The 18960-nt window shown below is 47.0% G+C and overlaps 9 protein-coding genes across 9 annotated transcripts; 3 read left to right on the top strand and 6 right to left on the bottom strand.

Moving 5' to 3' along the window:
* Positions 1-614: 614 nt before the first annotated feature.
* N7481_003645 (hybrid sensor histidine kinase/response regulator) lies at positions 615-3633 on the top strand (the record flags this gene model as incomplete). Its single annotated transcript, XM_057262864.1, has 2 exons — positions 615-1109; positions 1162-3633. 2 exons carry the CDS (start codon positions 615-617, stop codon positions 3631-3633), a joined length of 2967 nt encoding a protein of 988 aa, XP_057124525.1.
* Positions 3634-5294: 1661 nt separating this feature from the next.
* Positions 5295-6352, bottom strand: N7481_003644 (hscarg dehydrogenase; the record flags this gene model as incomplete). The annotated part of the gene is made up of 2 exons (XM_057262863.1): positions 5295-5750; positions 5816-6352. The coding sequence occupies 2 exons, from the start codon at positions 6350-6352 to the stop codon at positions 5295-5297; spliced, it is 993 nt and encodes a 330-aa protein (XP_057124524.1).
* A 965-nt stretch (positions 6353-7317) lies between these two features.
* On the top strand, positions 7318-8354 carry N7481_003643 (uncharacterized protein; the record flags this gene model as incomplete). Its single annotated transcript, XM_057262862.1, has 2 exons — positions 7318-7807; positions 7870-8354. 2 exons carry the CDS (start codon positions 7318-7320, stop codon positions 8352-8354), a joined length of 975 nt encoding a protein of 324 aa, XP_057124523.1.
* A 476-nt stretch (positions 8355-8830) lies between these two features.
* N7481_003642 (short-chain dehydrogenases/reductase) lies at positions 8831-9855 on the bottom strand (the record flags this gene model as incomplete). The annotated part of the gene is made up of 3 exons (XM_057262861.1): positions 8831-9462; positions 9535-9764; positions 9818-9855. 3 exons carry the CDS (start codon positions 9853-9855, stop codon positions 8831-8833), a joined length of 900 nt encoding a protein of 299 aa, XP_057124522.1.
* Positions 9856-11769: 1914 nt separating this feature from the next.
* On the bottom strand, positions 11770-12807 carry N7481_003641 (Zn(II)2Cys6 transcription factor; the record flags this gene model as incomplete). Its single annotated transcript, XM_057262860.1, has 1 exon — positions 11770-12807. One exon carries the CDS (start codon positions 12805-12807, stop codon positions 11770-11772), a length of 1038 nt encoding a protein of 345 aa, XP_057124521.1.
* An 842-nt stretch (positions 12808-13649) lies between these two features.
* On the top strand, positions 13650-14975 carry N7481_003640 (uncharacterized protein; the record flags this gene model as incomplete). Its single annotated transcript, XM_057262859.1, has 6 exons — positions 13650-13694; positions 13907-13991; positions 14049-14202; positions 14519-14590; positions 14641-14785; positions 14844-14975. 6 exons carry the CDS (start codon positions 13650-13652, stop codon positions 14973-14975), a joined length of 633 nt encoding a protein of 210 aa, XP_057124520.1.
* Positions 14976-15183: 208 nt separating this feature from the next.
* On the bottom strand, positions 15184-16858 carry N7481_003639 (putative carboxylesterase; the record flags this gene model as incomplete). The annotated part of the gene is made up of 2 exons (XM_057262858.1): positions 15184-15441; positions 15491-16858. The coding sequence occupies 2 exons, from the start codon at positions 16856-16858 to the stop codon at positions 15184-15186; spliced, it is 1626 nt and encodes a 541-aa protein (XP_057124519.1).
* A 527-nt stretch (positions 16859-17385) lies between these two features.
* On the bottom strand, positions 17386-18101 carry N7481_003638 (NACHT nucleoside triphosphatase; the record flags this gene model as incomplete). Its single annotated transcript, XM_057262857.1, has 3 exons — positions 17386-17544; positions 17593-17710; positions 17731-18101. 3 exons carry the CDS (start codon positions 18099-18101, stop codon positions 17386-17388), a joined length of 648 nt encoding a protein of 215 aa, XP_057124518.1.
* Positions 18102-18140: 39 nt separating this feature from the next.
* N7481_003637 (uncharacterized protein) lies at positions 18141-18446 on the bottom strand (the record flags this gene model as incomplete). The annotated part of the gene is made up of 2 exons (XM_057262856.1): positions 18141-18304; positions 18365-18446. 2 exons carry the CDS (start codon positions 18444-18446, stop codon positions 18141-18143), a joined length of 246 nt encoding a protein of 81 aa, XP_057124517.1.
* Between the last annotated feature and the right edge of the window lie 514 nt (positions 18447-18960).

Raw genomic sequence — 18960 nt, 5'->3', positions numbered from 1 at the left:
AGGAGTCTCTGAAATTTCACGAAGCAAATGCATGGGGGGGCACAATTGACACCTTGAGGCTCTCTTCTGATTCGCGGAACTCTTTCCGGTGGGGTTGATTGGAACTCGTGCGCCAAGACAATGAAATAGTTCTGGCGCAGTCGAAGTAGGGCGCTGGGAAAGAAAAGTCTGAGGGATAATCTGTTTTTCCGAATTCCACTTCTTGGATTTGGCAGTCAAAGCAACAGAGAACACGCGGCAACTGATTATGGCTGTGCGACTTGGTGCCTGATATCTTGATATGCACCAGCCTCATATCACAGCAAAAACTACATTTAAGGATCCGCCATATGTTCTTCAATCGAGCTCATCTTCAGAGAGGTGCATCGACAAGTGTTTTTCTGGCGGCTATATCAGCGAGCGAAGTGAAAAGAGCTGCGTTGCATACATAGTCAAGCGCTCGGCGGACCCAAAAGGCATCTTGTGAACCAGGATCACGTGGCCCGGGCCAAGGTCTGGCCCGAAACCTGCTTGGTGACTTTGCCTACCAATCCTTCTATCCCCCTCTTGTGTCTCCCATTTCATCGGATTCTACTGCGCTTCTGGTTGATGTGATATGCGGCTCCGCGGAAACGATGCCTTCTAGTGTATTCTTCCCCAAGGCAGATACAGCGATCCTTTCGTCCAGGCGTCGACCCCCACCCACATACCCGCATACCGTCGGGCCGATTCTCGATCCGGAAAACCTCAAGAAGCCAATAAGTCCCTGGTCTGGTGAGGTCGCATCGACTCTCTACCCTAGCCTTGACCCTAACGCGCTCACATCCACCGTTTGTAAAAAGCCTCCTGGTTTCGAGGATCGATATCCGCGTGCCATTCTAGCCCACAATGAGAGACTTAGATTGCCTATGCTTTGGTACTACACTCGCGATGTTCTCAAGGAGGAAGAGTTACTTTCAGGTCTCCAGGACAAAGTTCATCTGGCTAAGGAGACCACGGGATGGGAGTTCGCGATCATTGGCATCCTGGATATAGATGTATATATTCGCTTGGCCACGGTAGGCGTTCAATTAGGTATCCTGCCGAGAGGTGAAACAATCTGCGCCCATACGGTCACTCAACCTCCTGATGTAAGATCTAGGTTTTTCCGCCCATTGAAAGGTTGCTAAGCATACTACGTAGAGCGTGTTCCATTTACCAACACTCATGGAAGACTGGAGGTTTTGGACGTGTCCCTATCTCGAGAAAGGCGGGCTTTACGCATACGCCGGTGTACCACTGCGTCTGCAACACGAAACCGGAGAATGTGTTGGTCTTGGTTCGCTTTGCGTAGCCTCGAGTAAAAGCGAGGAACCGCTCACAAAAGACCAGCAGCAAGCCCTGGTCCGCCTGGGTGACTGTGTCGTCTCGGATCTCCTTCACGCGGTGCGGGCAAAGCGCCAACGTGACCGGCATCGAATGGCTGAACTCCTCTCCAACGCACAGTTGGAACTGGAGAAGCTGGTCTCCGAGGAACCTATCTATCAAATTCTCCGAAGCACCTACCCCAATGCTATCGTCAAATTGCAGCCGACGAAGACGACCTATGTCGAGCTGGAAGGGCGCAAGCCTATCTTGATGTCAGACCTGGAAGGCGGCCTGTGGGAAGATGCGGAGTACCTAGATGCGTTGATCAGCGAATCCAACCACGATGCTCTTCCCACCACGCACATTGTGCGCATCCTAGCTCTTGCTTGCGAGAGTGTAACGGGTTCATCTTTGCTCATGGTGGCTTCAAAGGACTTTCGCCTCGTATTCGATGATGTCGACTTCTGGTTTGTTGAGACGTGTGCTGGCTTGATCTCCCAGATGTGGCGCAAAAGACTCCTCTTGGAGGCGCTGAGAGCAAAGGAGAAATTTCTTAGCGGGTTTTCCCATCAGCTCCGCACTCCGATCCATGGTATACTCGGTTCAGCGGACCTCCTGGCTGAAGAGATCCAATCCTGGTGCGCAGGCGAGGACGCACAACTAGCCCCAGGATCAGTTGAACAGCCTCTCAAAATACGTTTAGACGAACATTCCAAATATCTGGGCATCATCAAGATGGGCGGCAGGGATCTGGTTGCAATCATCAACAATATGATTACAACCAATCGATGGGCTGATATTGCTACGATGGACCGCCACTATGCCATGCATTCGGTTGAAAAGCTTGAGACGGAGCTGTGTACCGGATTAGTCAACTTGACCGTGGGAGATACACGGTATCGAGCGTCCGTTTTCTTCACCCATGATTTGCCTTACGTTTGCGAGAGTATCTGGATTGATATCGATGTGCTGCGAGACACCATCCTACCACTTATTATGAACGCAGTCCAGCACACACCGGATGGAATTGTATCGGTAACACTATCACTGAATCTGGGCTCGAGGCAGTTGACAGTGGATGTCAAGGATAATGGCCAAGGCATTCATCAAACTGATCAGCAGCGCATATTCGAACCCTTTGAAAAAGTCGATATGCACTCAACACGAGCAGGACTGGGACTCACCGTGGCGTCCAGATTCGCATCGCTCTTGCAGGGATCGGTCGCTCTGATGTCCTCGAAATTTCGCCGAGGCTCCCATTTTAGAGCCACGTTTCGGGGTGTTGAGTATGCCAGCTCTCCCAACGCGCCGAAATTGCTAGCCTCAAAGCTCCAGAATCTACCCTCAATATTCTTCAACTTAATATCTGATTTGAGTTCCATGTCACTCTGTGGCCACTTCGTCACTTTCCTCACACGCAGTGGCTTTGCGCCGTCGGCTTGCCCAGAAGGCTCCTTTATTATCTTTGAAGCTGCCCCGAGTTTAGAACAGCACCAATTACAGCTGTCCCAAATTCCATCGGGAGGTGTTGCGATATGTCTTCTTCCCGGGCTTGAGGCAGATTTACCGCTTGGACGGACGGCTAAAAATATTGTTTATGTCAGCGGACCTTTCTCCACCTTGTCTTTAGGCTCGGCCCTCGAGGAAGCGGATTGTCTCGTGGGAAAGATCAGAAGTTTGCAACCATATGTCGCCCTGCCGACACTTCTAAAGGCAGCTCAAGCCCCGGAACAAAGGGAACTCGAGCCCAACCAACTGTCGATTGACGCTGCCAGCCCTAGATCAGAAACTACTCTATCCTTGGGATCCGATCAGGATGTCGCGCCCTCTGCAGACTTGACAAAGCCCATTCCAATCTCCCGCCAGTTGCGTCAATCTTCGCGACCCACAACTCTGATTGTCGATGACAACACCATCAACCTTCGCATTATGGAAATGTACTGCAAGAAAAGAAGTTTGCCTTACTTGGCTGCAAAGAATGGTTTGCAAGCTGTGGAAATCTTCTCGCAGCGCCAATCAACTTGTATCGCTAACGACGAGCCTCCTATCGAGCTGATCTTCATGGATTTGCAAATGCCGGTGTGCGATGGCATCGAAGCCACCAGGCAAATACGAAGTCTAGAGGAGCAGAACAACTGGGGAAAGGTTTTGATACTGGTTATGACTGGTCAAGACACCGCTGCTGATAAATCTGCCGCACAAGAGGCAGGCGGGGATAAGTATCTCGTCAAGCCGGTGATAATTGAGCAATTGGATCGAATTGTGAGGCAATGTTTTCCCTTCTTTGAGTCGGGTAAGAAAACATAGGCCCAAAGAGCTCCTGAGATTTTATCTGTATATATAAACATAGCTTATGCTACTTATTGCACATGCCGCGCCTATTGAAATGGCAGCCACTCAAAATTTATATAACGTTATACCTGCATAGCGGAAATGGCCTTCAGTGCTCTGCTGTTTTGCGCCAATGACATGGACGCCTTGCCGTAGAAAGGCGTGGAATCCTTGGTCGGGATCCTTTTCAAAATTTGGCTAAGCTTTCTTGATGTAAGCCTTCAACTCGGTAAAAAGCTCTTCTATAGGGTTGGAATCTGGAGAGTAAGGAGGGAGGTATAGCAACCGGACACCTGTATCGGAGCATAACTGTTTAACTTGGTCTGAATAATGGAAGGATGTATTACCTATAATAAGCACAGAATTTGGCTCTGGCTACCTTCTGCAGTGTTAGAGCAGCTGCTTAATAAACGATTCAAACAGTAGAGCATCTGTTAAATCTTTAAAAATACAAGACAGAAGAATACTATCCTAAGTATACACTGGTAGTATCTAATGGCGTTGGCCCTGATAGAATGTAGACACTTATACTGGTGTCACGCCTAGCAGTAACTAGCCAGTCTTCCTATAATCTACCTATTGTAAGATGGGAAAGCTCGCTGGCAGTCTGTCAAGCAGACGGGTCGATCACAAGAGGACAAAACCACCACACTCGTAGAGTGCAGGAGAGAGTAGACAAAGCGGTGCCCTACTGAGAAAACAGCATTCAGAGCATTCGAGCCCTTGCTCGAATGCTAGCAATCCGAAATAACGCAAATAACATTGGTGACCCGAAAGGTGGATGGATTGTGTAAGTTAACTATCGTCGAGGGCTTATATACTGCATGAAGGTAAGGCCTAAGGCCTACAACGTCACCTGACATCGCCAGAGCGATTCCCCCACTACACTATTTATTTATATCCAGATTCATCAATAAAAACAAGGTAGTATAAATAAAACTCAGATAGTTTATATTGGTAAAAATCTTGTATCAAGGGGTTCTACTCTTTGGGCATTTACCGGGCTGTCTTCTTAGTCTATCCAGCCCGGAAAAGAGTACGTTAGATGCTAGACGACGATGGTAATATGTTGAACTCATACTATAGAAACTTAGCCATCTCTTCGAGGTAAAGGCTGGGATTCTTAGTAAGGTGGTTACAAAGGGTGTCCAGTATTACAGAAGTAACGATTAGTAGCGGGCCAGGAGGGTTTTTAGGAGGATGGGGATTGCAGAACAATTGTATTTTCTTACGTATGGTAGTGATAGAACGCTCAGTACACTTTGCCAGCTTGGCCAATTAAGATGTAGTCAGTCTTTTCTTGCTGGCTATCATGTATACAATTATATTAATCTGCCTAGGGTTTAGGTTTCGAGCTATCTTGAAATGATTTAGGGAGTAAAAGGTTGCTGGAGTTTAGGGGAAAGCATTGTTGGGACGACGAGGAGGTTGTTATTTCTGGATCGGTAATAATACATAACATCACATCGCTTGTCAGTTTGAATCTTACCGTTCCGAACTAAAACGTAATTCAAAGTACGGGAGTAACCATATCTGGCACAATTGATCATGTGATTGGGGTTTGAAAGAGCTTCTGTATATTCGCAGCATGGAAGCCGATGTTGGGCGCTTCTGTATGTCTTGGTCTGACAGGTTTTCTAAAATTGACTCCAATCAACCTTACTCCAAACGTCCTCGGCGCTGACCAGATTTTCTTTGACACCATCCAGATCACGAGAATCGACCATAATGTCGCCTTCTCCGACTGTTCCCCACATTCTTGGGGGGCCAGCAACTTCCCAAAACTTCACCATAAGGCCCAATTCAGTCCCCCACACACCATGGAGCGCTTCGAAATGCTCAAAGGGAACTGATAGGACCTGAAGCTTTCCTTTCCCTGCTACCATAGCCCATTTCGAGAAATAGTCTTGGATTTGGTATTTGCCCGTCGTGACGTGAACATATCGACCTCCCGTGGGACAACTTGCCGACTTAGGGTATGGCAGTTGTAGAAGACCACTGACGGTGATTCCAATGTTATTAACTGAGCCGAGTGAGGGAAGATAAGACGAGGAGCGTGCTGGGAGGGCAAGAATGTATTTTGCAGCTGGCTTCTGTTATTTCAACATGTTAGTTAACAGGCAAGCTTGGCAGATCTAAAGAGAAGGAGAATCCATACCGAGTAAACGGGGGTAAAAGGCGGGTAGTTGAAATTAGACGCGTAGAATCCCGTCAAAAGAAAGATCGTCTTAGAGTTCAAGGCAATGTCATTCTTGATATATGCATCGACGGCCGCTTTGGCATCAAAATGCGGAACCTTTACTTCGCCATTTGTCAAATCGTTCGCAGCGGGCAGGGTGCTCCAGAAGTAAAATTCCAGAGTTTTTGTTTTAGCAGCTGCCCGGGCTAACTTCAGGCCTCGTTCGTACTCGATTTGCATGGCCTTCTCGGGGCCGATCCCTGTCGCAAATGGTTCGTAGAAATCTGTAACTGCGAAAATTGCGTTCGCACCAATGAAGGCATTAAGGAGACTATCTTCGTCATCCATATCGGCGGATACCATCTCGATTCCACGATCCGAAAGCCCTTTGGCCTTGTCGCTGTTGGTGCTTCGGGTAAGACCTCGAATTTTCCAGTCGGGATTTGTGGCGAGGGCGTCGATGACGCCGGAACCTTGCATCCCGGTCGCGCCAGCGACGACCAGAAGCTTGACCATATTGTTGATGACTTGAGGTAACTTTGAATGTAGAGACCTTTCAAGGTAAGAAGTACTCAATGTAGTGCATTGAAGTTTCTTTCCGGAGGACAGCTGGGCATTCTTATAACCTTCTGCAGAGAACACAAAGTCTTACTATAAGAATGGATAGCATAATCTGAAAAAAAAATTCTCGCTTTGTTCTCTCCAACCTCGAATGTGAGTGGCTACTCAGATTGGTACAGGCTTGCATTGCACTGCATAACTGAAATGCCCGCAGTACCGCAATTGACCGCAATTGACCGCCATGTCCACATATCCCCGCAATGTCCGCAAACCCGGGCCAGTTGAATGATGCATAATCTAGAAATCTTCAGACCATATGCGCTCTTGTAACGGGAAATTGAGACCACATTTGTCACCAAGCCGATTCTGGGTAATATCTAGGCCGAACAAGCTGTCCCCTGTACCAATGAAATTTGGAGCAAGACTGTAAAATGACTAAATTCCGCGCTCGTCGGGCTCTGCGGCCTGCGGCTTAGAATAGCTATCTTACAAAGAAAATAGTCTACGAACGTTGCAGGCCAAAGAACGCAGCCACCATCGAGCAAAATTCATTGGAGATTATAAATCAATGCTCCTGTCGCTACTACCTACCTCTGACCTCTGGAGATAGTAACTTGAACTTGAAGGAACAACCTCGACAGTGAGGTCTGAGCGCGACCAGATTATATATACTAAACGGGAGTAGCCAGCCCTGCCCAGGTGGAGGAAGCCTAGAATCCCGACTTGCACCGCATATTACACACCTACTACTAGTATTCTCTTCAAGTTATTGACTTGAATTTCACAATATCCTTGGGTGCCGACATGGAAAATCAGAAATTGATTCTCGTTATTGGAGGAACAGGTGCCCAGGGCAGTTCTGTCGTCAAGGGTAAGCCCTCCACCTGCCTATTCTAACCCCTTCTTCTTCTGACAGCCTTATGGCACTCTCCGAAAGTGGCCGCTACAGTGTTCGAATTTTGACTCGAAACTCATCCTCAAATTATGCTACCAAACTAGCTGCTCTGCCGAACGTGACACTCTTCCAAGGCTCACAGGATAACCAAAAGGACCTCCACGATGCGTTCACTGGCGTCTACGGAGCATGGGTTAACCTAGATGGGTTTACAATCGGTGAAAAGAGCGAGTTATTCTACGGTGTCCGGGCATATGAGATTGCTCGGCACCAGGGTGTCAAGCATTACATTTTTGCAAACTCTGACTATGCCTTACGAAAGGCTGGATGGGACGAGCGGTACCATGGACATAATGATGCCAAGGGCCGTGTGGGCGATCTGATTTTGAGTCATGGGCAATCCACCATGAAGACATCACTTTTGACGACAGGACCGTACATGGATATGCTTTTTGATGGGATGTTTGTTCCTGAAGAGCAATCTGATGGTTCATTTATCTGGGAAAACCCTGCCGGTAAGTCTTCTATTTGCCTCATCTGCAATTGAAGAATCGCCGAATTAACTGGTCTGGATTAGCGGATGGTAAAATCCCACTAATTGCCCTCGATGATGTTGGAGCCTACAGCTTATGGATATTCGACAACCCCTCTGAGTCCGCTGGGCTCAACCTCGAGGTGGCGACGGATCAAGTCAGCTTCACTGAGATTGTAGCCACATTTACTAGGGTGACTGGAAAACAAGGGAGACACAAAGTTGTACCTCTGGAGGAGTATCTAGCGAAGGCAGAACCGTACCAAGGAGCCTATTCGAACTGGACTGTCAAGCCTGATGTGCCTCGCGATGAGTCCTTCATGACCTGGCGTGAGGTTTTTGCGGCCTGGTGGCGCTATTGGGGTGAGGGGAAGGGAGCTACTCGCAATATGGCATTTCTTGATCGTATTCATGGCTCTCGTATTCCTAGTCTGGAGGCATGGATGAGGCTGAAGAATTATGATGGTCGACCTCGGTCTGTCTTGAAAGATCTTCATGAGCATAGAAAGAGCGGAGTGACCGAGTATTAGCTCAGTGGTCATCATATTGAGTTCATTCAAGTAGCTGAAGTTAACAATTATACTATATTGCGTTTATCGTTTCGAGCAGAGCATCGTACTTAGGTACTCGCAAGTACTTCGTACCAGCACAAAGAATGGCAGGATACACTAAGAATATATCTGACACAGCATGCCTACTCTAGTTGTAAAATGCCACACAAAATGCGTTAACATCTTTGAAAGTTGAAATAAGGCTCCTCGTCTGTACATACTACGTTGTACACGCATTTTCATCAGAAAATTGCGGGATGGAGACGTTCGCTGGAGCAGGGCTTCTAAGTTGCCCATAAATTGGGTTACTGATGAAAGTGGCGAAGAGTAAATATATCTTGAGGTTTACCAAATTCACAGGTGAAGAAAATAGTGAAACTAACCAAGAATGCATTATTTAGGAATTATATTAAAGTATTGTCTACATGAGTTCCAACAAATCTTCTCTACTACGATCAATGCCCGACCATCCGCTGCCCACGTTCAAATATTCGTTTCACTTGAGCCTTATCACTAAAACCAACTGGGCCCATCACAGTCGAGTCAAAAACCTTTCGAGGCCCTATGGCATTAAGCAACCAAACAATGAAAGAATTTGTGCCTTTCCACATATAGCTGACTTCCTTTGTCCCGAGGACATCAGGGGCAACCTGCTTAGCCAAAACGGCTGGTGTGATAGAGACTCTGGAGCTTTGCTCAGTCCTCTCTTTAACCTTAACCTCGGCGTCGGCATACAAACTATCGGATCCAAAGTTGATCATTTCTGCTGACCGAAGTCTGGTAGAGACTTCGCCCATGAAAAATGTGACGACTCGAATGCCAAGAGGGTCCAGCTCAAGCCGCAATGTATCCGAGTATGCAGACACTGCAGCTTTTGTTGCATTATATGCTGATGCGAAAGGAAAGGGAAGTCTTGCAAGTACCGAAGCCACGTTGACGATCGTGGGCTTGTAACTTGAATTCCCGGCTGTAGCAGCGATCAGGAGAGGGGTGAAAGCTACCACCATATCGAATAGACCGAATACATTTGTGTCGAACATATTCCTCACTTTACTGGGATCGGCTTCTATGGCGGGGGCCTCGTACACTACGTAATGATTTAGCGAACGCCGGAAATGCGAACACAGGTAGGATGAGGGTGCATGACAAAAGGACGTACTAGAGCCAGCATTGTTGTATAGGATGTCAAGAGCCCCGCCGGTGCGTTTGGTAATTTCGTCTTTCAACGCTAGAATGCTTTCTGGAATGGTAACATCCAAGGCAAAAGTCTCAATTCCACTTTCTGAAAGATTGCTCATCGACTCGAGGGAACGAGCAGTTGCGAATACTCTTAGTCCCTGGGCGACAAACTCTAAGGCCACGGCATTTCCTGCCCCGCCTTGAGAGCATCTTCGTAAAGTAAGCCCAGGAAGTTGTAGGTGGAAAAAATAGGCTTGACATACCCAGTAATCAGGACGGATCGCTTTTTAGTTGGAGACATAGATGAGGATTGAGGGCTTTTCTGGAATAACCAAGAGAGATGAATGGAACGCCTTTGGGAATCTTTTATAATGTGAGTGTGATCAAACAAGATGCATCTGAGGAGAGGGATTATTCAACGAGGTATTAGTAAGGAGCCGAATCTGACGGAAGCAATGACCGCAGAAAGTCCGCAAGTCCGCAATGACACCCGCATTTGCCGTCGGCTGACCAAACATCATTCAACCCGAGACTCGTAATAACTAACTTTCAAGATTTGTAAGAAATTATAGCCCTACAGGGATAGTCTCATGAATCAACGGCTGCCGCGAGCAAATTCTGTCGAGTGTGCGAAGTGCGAGGCGTCTGGGACTCCAAACTGACATTAGAAATATCAGGGAAATGTTCACTAATCACGGAGAGTGAGCCAAGAAGGATTCCTAGTGGGGGTAAAGTGATCAAATATTGATTGTTCGGCAAGGTAAAGTTTTCTAGTTTTTTGATTACAAACTATCATAGCATAAAGATAAAATGTTTAATGTGCGGCCTCAGCATCAAGGATTGAGTGTACTATACCGATAGTTACTGAATGAGTGGTCCCTTGTTTCGTGCGTACATACGCTCGCTGAGTTGTTTTAAACTTTTCACATGCGAAAATAGCGGTATTTGTAGGGGCCATGTTCCTCGAAGATAAGAACGAAAGTAAATTATCGGACAAATGATATTCAAGCTCTTTAAGCCGCAGATTGGATTACCAAAATATGGCATCTAGCTGATTTTGACGGGAATTCACTTTTTCGATCATAAAGTCTACACATACGTACCAGAAATATTACTATCATAGGCAACTCAAGTCCGTCGAAAGTGTCCATGAGACAATCGAAATTGTAATGGCGATTGAACAATGCAATATTCATAATACTACTGAGATTGTAGATGTCATGTGAATGAGGTGGAATAGATAAGTAGTACTCATACTGGATGATCTGCAACCCGACAGTGATTAAATCAACAACAAATACATCAAGCGAGGGTGCCCTCGATCTCGTTTGCCTCTTCCCGCGGCACAACAGCTGTATTCATATCGCATCAGCTGCTAACAGGGCTTCTTTTGCATCCAAAATGCTATCATAAACACCTACCTTGATATTAGACACTCATCAATTCAGACCATTTTTTTGAAGAGAACTCACCAGAGAGTGGCCAACGGTTTCGTATATGCTGCAGTAGCCATCTCAAAAGAATTATTTTTTCTTTGATTTCTGCCGACGGGCTTCCTTTCCCCATAGTCATAAGTGCCGAAACTGCTTGGTACACAACATCCACCAGAAAGAATGTACATTGGCCGTGCTGTAGGTCCACCATATTAGATCCCTGTTGGAGCGTAGATGCAATTTGGCAAATCACGTCGACGGCATTACGAGTCTCGACAAATGTATACTGCAGAAGTTCTTCCTTAGATCGCACCTGTAACTGCGCCCAGTAATTCTCTTGAATGAGGAAGATACCACTGCCATGAACGGGTAAGGACTTGTGTTTCCCTTTTTTCTCTGGTAGCTTCAAGTGCTTACCTATAAGAAACCAGGCTCTGGCAGCAAAAGGCCAGCCTGCGGACCGTGATTTCAAGTTCACTGGCACGAACCAAGGCTCCGAGTGTGCGACAGAGTTGGGCTGTGTCTGGTGATAAAATGCTCTCATCACGATTGATGGAGACTACAGAAGAGGATCTGATCATGGCAAGAGCCTGGCTGATCAGGTACGTTGCCTGAGCTAGTCTTCCGAAATGCCCAACTCTAAATACGAGGCCTTCGCATATGGGGGCTGCTTCATCCGGCTGCGAGGTCTAAATATATTCCAAAGTCAGTCAAGGTTTCTTTACGCTCGAAATTGCTTTAAATAAAGGATCGTGTGTCTGACCGCGTCATAAAACTGATCATCATCGACGGGAAGAAAATCTTGAAACGTGGGGTCTTCGGTCGCTAAGACTCGAGAAGGATTTGCGAAGTTCAAAAATCTGTATTCGAAATGCGTCAACGGGGGGGATATGCCGCTGAGGACCTGACCTTGCTTTTTGCAGAATGTCCATTGAAGGAGAATTTAAATTTGAAGTGACGAACCGATCCAAAGTTAAGATAGCCCACCAAGCCCTGCGCCTCTCCTCAATCTCCATCCAGGATCCTATACGAATATGCTGTCCGCCCATACGACCCTTGTTGATCTTGTCCAGACCCATAGCGATGCCATATCGGGCACAAATGCCGACGGTCAAATAAGCGGCAGGGTAGATCGCATCACCAATCTCGAAGATCGCAATAAGTATAGCTGCCTGTAAGACTTCAACACACAAATCTTGTGTGCTCTCTACTTCGGAGTAGAATTTCTTGACAAATTGATATAACGAGGTCCTCCTAGGGCCCTCATCATCATGCACTGGTAGGCAGCATAGCTTCATGCACAGAGCTAGTAAAGCAATCGGGCGTCGGGATGGGGATAATGGATTGAGAATAGCGGCTAAATAGCGCTTGCGACTGACGATAGGTAGCCATGCTGTCTGGAAAAACTTGCCAGCCGCCTGCTGAACCTGCTGATTATTGCCGATGTGAAAGGCAACTTCGTCCGGAATGCTTACAGTCAAGCGAGGAATTTCTAACCGAGCCTCGCGAAAGATATTGGGCGCGAGGAAACTAATTGCGGTGGTAACAGCAAATGGAGACGAAGAAGGCCATACAGACTGATGCTGAGATCCGGTACCTCTGGTTGCTACAACAGGTCCCCCGTAAGGTGAATTAGGATCAACGCCATGATCAGATCCTTGTATACTGCGAGCAGGCGAGGCGGAGCGTTGGCCGCGTCTGCGGGGATAGCTGCATTTCAAGCCTTTGCGAATACATAGCTGGCATGTAGGTAGATTCTTGTCACAGCGTCGCTTACTGCGGCGACAGGGGAAGCAGGAAGCGAGGGCGTGAGATGTCATAAGTTAGGAAGTCAACGATATTTGTTGTTGCTTTGGGGAGGGGGGGGGGGTTCGGTGTTTGCGGAGGTTTGCGGAGGTTTGCGGGTGCGGGCGGGAAAATGCTGACGTGGTTTCTCCACGATGCACTCTATATGCCCCTTTCCAGCTGTGTCTAGTACATACGACCATAGGGTGTGGAGAACAGGGCTTCCCGTCCGCTCAGCCGTACTTAAGCCACACGCCGGCAGGTTAGTAGTATGGTGGGTGACCACATGCGAATCCCTGCTGTTGTATGTTTTCTTTTTTGCTTTTTTGATTGGTTTTTTACCTAGCCGCCAATCAAGCTCATTATCCTGCCCGATGGCCTCCGCCCAGGTACGTCACTGCCACCTATCCCAACGTCAAAGGGAAAGTTCGCACTTGCACTTGCTAACATATACCTCTCCTCCTCTCTGCTCAGGACTTTTCCAGCTTTCTCAAAAAGCGAGGCTCTCTGGAAGACGAGCACGCTCACACTACACTACCCAGGCGAACGCCACTATTCTGCACTTGAATGCCACGCATACCTCTGACATGCTAGTGTATCACTCCACTCCCCGTGCTGTTATTTTCTGTGTAAGGGCAAATGGGGATATGAGTAGTATTGAATAAAAAGTAAGAAAGCTAGAGAAAAGAAGAAAGAGAGAGGCTATCGCCAATACTATCATACAGATGAAGGGTTGGTTCACATGATTAGGGTCATGTGACTCATCGATCTTCGGTTCGTCACATTCTGTGTGAATTTGTAGTTATAATCACCACTACACTACTATGCAATGAGACATAGAATAATATCCTATTGGCTGCTCCATTATAAACGAAAGATGTTCCTGTGCCCTACAGCAACCCAAGCGTCAAGCCTAACCGCTGTACGTAAACTTGAAGTATTTCCCGAAAATAATTCCTGCCACGAGCTCTGGAGGAGTTTCGTCCTCCAGTGTGTTATGCTACAAAAATCAGATTACACAGCAAGTAATGTCCTATATACCGTCTTTATGAAATATGTGTACTAGTTGTGTTGACATCGTCGGCGGAATTATAAATCTCGCATTCAGTTAGTTTCGACTTCTGAGAATCGAAGTATCTGTCTAACTTTGAATTCGATTACTCGGGAAAGTCAACAGAAAAGCTTGATTGGAGGACATTTATTGTGTTCGTTGCTCTTCGTAAGTTTGCTAGCATCCCGTGGCCACCGGAAATTCCCTAACAATAACTTTGGGAAGAATGCGCCGCTCCTTTCGTCGCTCTTCTTCTATCGCTACCAGAAAAGGTACAGCGAGCCGATGGTAAGAGGGTGAAGACAGCCGAAAGAATTAGTACGGTTCAGGAGGTGAAAGAAGTTTTGAAGGTCCTTACCCGGAAAGACTTCCTCCTCGTGTAAGTATTTCAGTGCCATTTTAGCGGCATTAACTAACCAAGGCTTGGTAGCGTCCCGTTCTTTTTCTACGCCACATTTCTACTCTCCTATTTCGGATCATATCTATCTCTTTACTTTAGTGTTCGTGCCCGAGCGCTCGCTTCACTGCTCGGCCCTGGCACAAATCACGGCAAATATTTTCTTTGGCAGTTATCTCGACTGGTGACAGTTTACACTGAATGAAAGGGAATGGTATTCGTATATAGTTATCATGGTACTCTTTGGTGGATCCTGGATATGGGGTGCAGTTGTTCAACACGGCTATGAAATCAATAGACCCGCGCTCGACTGGGTTGATCATGGGTTTGGTCGAGGCTGGGCATTCTATGTCATGATGCAAGTAAACTTGTATGTATCCTCTTTCCTGAACTCTGGTGAGCAATTGGGCTGTTACCTAGTACTTTGGCATACAACTACGGATATTGGCTCGCGGGCTATATTGCCAAGGACCCTGCTGAAGTTGTTCGATTGACGTCAATTGTCCGTGCTGTTGAAGCTGCTGGGGGAGCTGTTGTATCTGGAATTAGCTCAACACATGCGCCGGTAGGTCACTTGCTAGTATCAATCCGCGTCATGTTTTTATCTAACTGGGTGACAATAGCTTATTGCCGCATTGGGTCTCAACTTTGGATTATGGGGTCTTGCCGTGATACCAACATATTTTGTCGCCCAAAAGGTTGGCCTAACCAGGGAGGATGCTGACGTTGAGAAAGTGACAGTCCATTCAGATTAGGGCCGGAAGAGCAAGTGAAAGGATTGTGAATTTGAGTGAAGTTTCAAGCAATATTCCACCGAAAAATCATGATTACGGTTCCAGGGTCATTTACTCAGGCCTTCGAGTTGAATCAAACGGTATAAAATCCCGTATCAAATGTATCACAGCCTCCTCCATTCGTATATTATGTATGTATCTCCCAGCTGGACTGCATCTGTCTCAACGATCAAACTGGAATCTGCGTCCCCAACTTTCTCCAAAAGTCACATCTCTTCTTCAGTTGGTCTATGCGAATGCTTTCGAATCCATCATCGACAACAACGAATTCCTCTCCAGCCTTCTGCAATAATGGAACACCCGGCTCGGCAGAACCTGTCAACTTATTCGCATTCGGATCCCCAGTTTGGAAGAAACTGGCAAAGGCACCCGCATAACCTTTATAAACGACAGGATTGATCGTCTGCACTGCATTTATCCGATTCCACTGTATCATTTTTAGCGATTTATCCCTTTCTCGGGAATTTATAACCCACATATATCGTATCACTCCCGTGGGTCGCCGGCGAAATCGTATATTCCCCGAGATACCCTTTCTTCTCCGCACCAGAACCAACCCAGTACGCCGGACAAGCAAGCACAACATCACGATAGATCAAGCCAGCCCGCACGAATGTGCTATTATACTCATCAATTGTTTCCGTACTGCCGACTGCCGGATAATAAAAATCCTCAACAAGACGAATCTGGCTCTTCGAGAATCGAGGCAAGAAGCCGGTCAACCAATACCGAAAGCCCTCAGTGGAGGAGTTAAACCCATTCACATTTTCAGTGGATTTCAGCCCCGTCGGAACAAAATTCTCTCCTTCGTGGCTATTGTACATCCCCCAAACAAACTCTGTTTCCAATTTCTTGTCCCCACTAATAGCCTCACTCAGCGTATCAACCATGAACTCCCCGTCAATGACGGGAGCCCACGTATAAGAACTCGTCGTCCAAGTGCTTCGCGCATCAATAACAAGACTCGCATCACGAATCACCTGCACATCAACCGTTTTCAAACACTCTACAACACCGTCACTCTCTGCCCCAGCACAGCCAGTCAAGTTAACAAAAGCATCAAACACACTCTCCGCTTCGGTATCGTCAAATTTATACGTCTTCGGCCAAAACGGCGAGCTCGCCAAGGCCTTGTTGAACAACTTCGGCTGCTTACCACGTCCATTGGCAAGGACCTGCGCAACAACCGAGCCCGCTCCCGCTGATTGGCCCCAGATGGTAACATTTTTCGCATCACCGCCGAAGAGATGGATGTATTTCTGCACCCATTTGAGGACATATTGTTGATCCAGTAGACCAGGATTCAAATCTGAGGTTTTAGACTCCTTGATCGCTTTTCCAGGTAGGAATCCAAAGGCATTGACACGGTAATTCGGGTATATTACCACATAATCATTCAATGTACTTGCGTTCAAGACCGGGAATGAAGATGGGGGCATCGTAAATGCTGCACTGCCTTGGATAAATGCGCCCCCGTAGAAAACGACTAGAACGGGTCGTTTTGCCTTCGCCTTTCCGTTTTCTGTATTCCATGGCCGGGAAAATAAGCCCAGATATAAACAGTCTTCGGAACCAATCACTGTGCGCTGGGGACACATGTCGAAGTCTTGGTCGGTATTGTAGGCCCCGTCTGTTATGGTGGCTGGGGGTTGCGGTGATCGAAAGCGATTTTCACCTGTCGGTGGTGATGCGTAGGGGATTTTCCGGAAATAGCTGAGGTTGTAGGTGTTATCATATTTACCCTGGAAGCTTGCGTAGTCGAGATGGATGAGGGGATTTTCGTATGCTGCTGCTGCGCTGTTTGTGAATGCCAGCGCTGCACCGAGCTGAGAGAGAATCCTCATCTTTGGAAGGGTGTGCAATATTCAAGTTTGAAGCCTGTATTTAGCTAAGTCGCTTGACATGACCTGAATGGCAGGGCAGGTTTTTTAAAAGTGGCACTCCAAGTGTATATAGCTTGTTCCTGGAGGGGGAGGGGTACGTTCTGCATGCAGATCCATGGATGTCTTTCGACCGAGAACCCTCCTCGGCGACCCTAGGGCGATTCGTCAGGCATGAATCTGCATATTTTTGCGTGATGAAGTCACTATACGATATGCCGCACAGCTCCTCATTGGTGCAGTTATTGTCAACAGACCCGGGGAAATGCGGGGGAAGTCAAGGGACTTCGGGGTTGATCAGCCCGAATGTAGTATGCTCCGTATGGCATATCTACAAAATGAAAAGGAATCCTGCCGCAGATATTCAATATTGACATCTCTAGCAGTGACAGGAGAGAACTATATACTGTAAACGATGTTTACGAACAAAACGCTGTCATAGACCTGGTGTATCGAATTTAAACTATGAGTATGCACCTGGAGTTGCACAGTTAAGAATTGAGAGCCCCGATTCCATATAGGAGTCCAGGAGGGAATGTCTCGAGTCTCTTGAGTGTATTCAATCGCGATATCTTGGCGAATTCCTCGCAGACCAATGCCACCCAAAGAAAGGTCCCTTGCGAGTTCAGCGAGAGATAATCATTGACAGTCTCGTGGATATTTTAATTGTACTTCTTCATTTTTGACAGTTTCCCAACTTTGTGCCGAATGAAAATTTCCACAGCTTCAGAGACAGATGCCTCATTCAACTCCAACGATATGGGCGATGTTTGCGTCGTCATCTCAAGCTGCTCTTCAATTTCAAGCCAGTTTCGACTTGAAATTATCCACTACACCTGTCTCGGAGAGGAAGATATCTGGTGATCAAGGCAAGGAGTAAATTGAGATCCGTCGTGCATTCGTCAAGCGCATCGACTATGAAGTAAGTGGTTTGCAAGGTCGGGTCTCTCAGAATTTGAGTAAAGATGTCAGAGACAGCATAAAATGCATTTTTATCTTCAAAGAGCGCGCTTCCCGTTTTATCGTATCGACTCCGCACATGTGAAATAAGAGAGGGCTGCTTCTCAACAAGTAGATAGATCAAGCCATGGAGAACAGCCGTGGCACTGTTGATTCGCGCATCGGATGCCTGACGGAAGAAGAAAGAGATATTTGAGACTTCTCCAACTGAACGCGTCGACTCCCCAATGATCCCGCAAAGAAGCATTGATTTTCCTTTGCCTGGATCACCCCTGATCCAAAGGAGTCAGCTGTTTTGGTTGTTTTGCCATTGCTTAAACCCTTCATTGCTCAGGATCCAACGAAAGGAATCTTTCAGAAGTCCGCCCTTGGCCTGCTCAATGCGGTTTCTGTCATCTTGTGGATCCGTCGTCCGCGGGTCTCTTAGACATGCTTCATCTGCTGGTTGCTCTGTGTACCTGACTCATTAGCTGTACACTCTTATGCATTGGCGCAGCATCTAACACTTACGAAGCTGTATAGTGAGATTGCCATGATTTCCACCTAATTGGACTCCGATATTTTGGTTTCCAAATGACACCGCAGATGTCATGGTGACCGTTTGCCCACTGGCAGATGGGTTGTGAACTGTGAATCGTGAAACTTGTCTAAGCGCCAAATCAATCCACTGGTATACCCCGCCATCAGCTGTCAATAGGATAATTTGAACAATTCAGCAAATAACAGATCATGAATATGTACCCGAGACCTCTAGTAGTACACCCAAAAACCCCAGTCAATGTGAAGGTGTGCATTCATTACAAATATGTTCGTGACCATAAAATGCGCAGCGCAAAAAAGAAATAAAAATGTTCATCCCCAGACTCCCATGCAGAAGAAGAAAGATACAAAAAAGATGATTCCAGTAAGTGTTATCCCCCAATGCACCGACCAAACAAACACCATGTGCAATGTGATGCGCCCAAATAAAAAGTACAGATAACGAAATTGAAAAAGTAATTCCGAGTCCCCAAAACTCCCAATAAAGTCCAGTCCACTCCGGTCCAGTAGTAAACGTAACTTGCATTCTCTCGTAGACCCCATTCGTTGTCGACGCCCATCCTACA

The sequence above is a fragment of the Penicillium waksmanii genome (genome assembly GCF_028829765.1).
Source record: "Penicillium waksmanii strain IBT 27052 chromosome Unknown utg000004l:1.0-5674109.0:1.0-5678898.0, whole genome shotgun sequence".
NCBI classification, from domain to species: domain Eukaryota; kingdom Fungi; phylum Ascomycota; class Eurotiomycetes; order Eurotiales; family Aspergillaceae; genus Penicillium; species Penicillium waksmanii.
The sequence above is the reverse complement of the archived record's forward strand: the minus strand, read 5'-3'. Positions and strand labels throughout refer to the sequence as shown.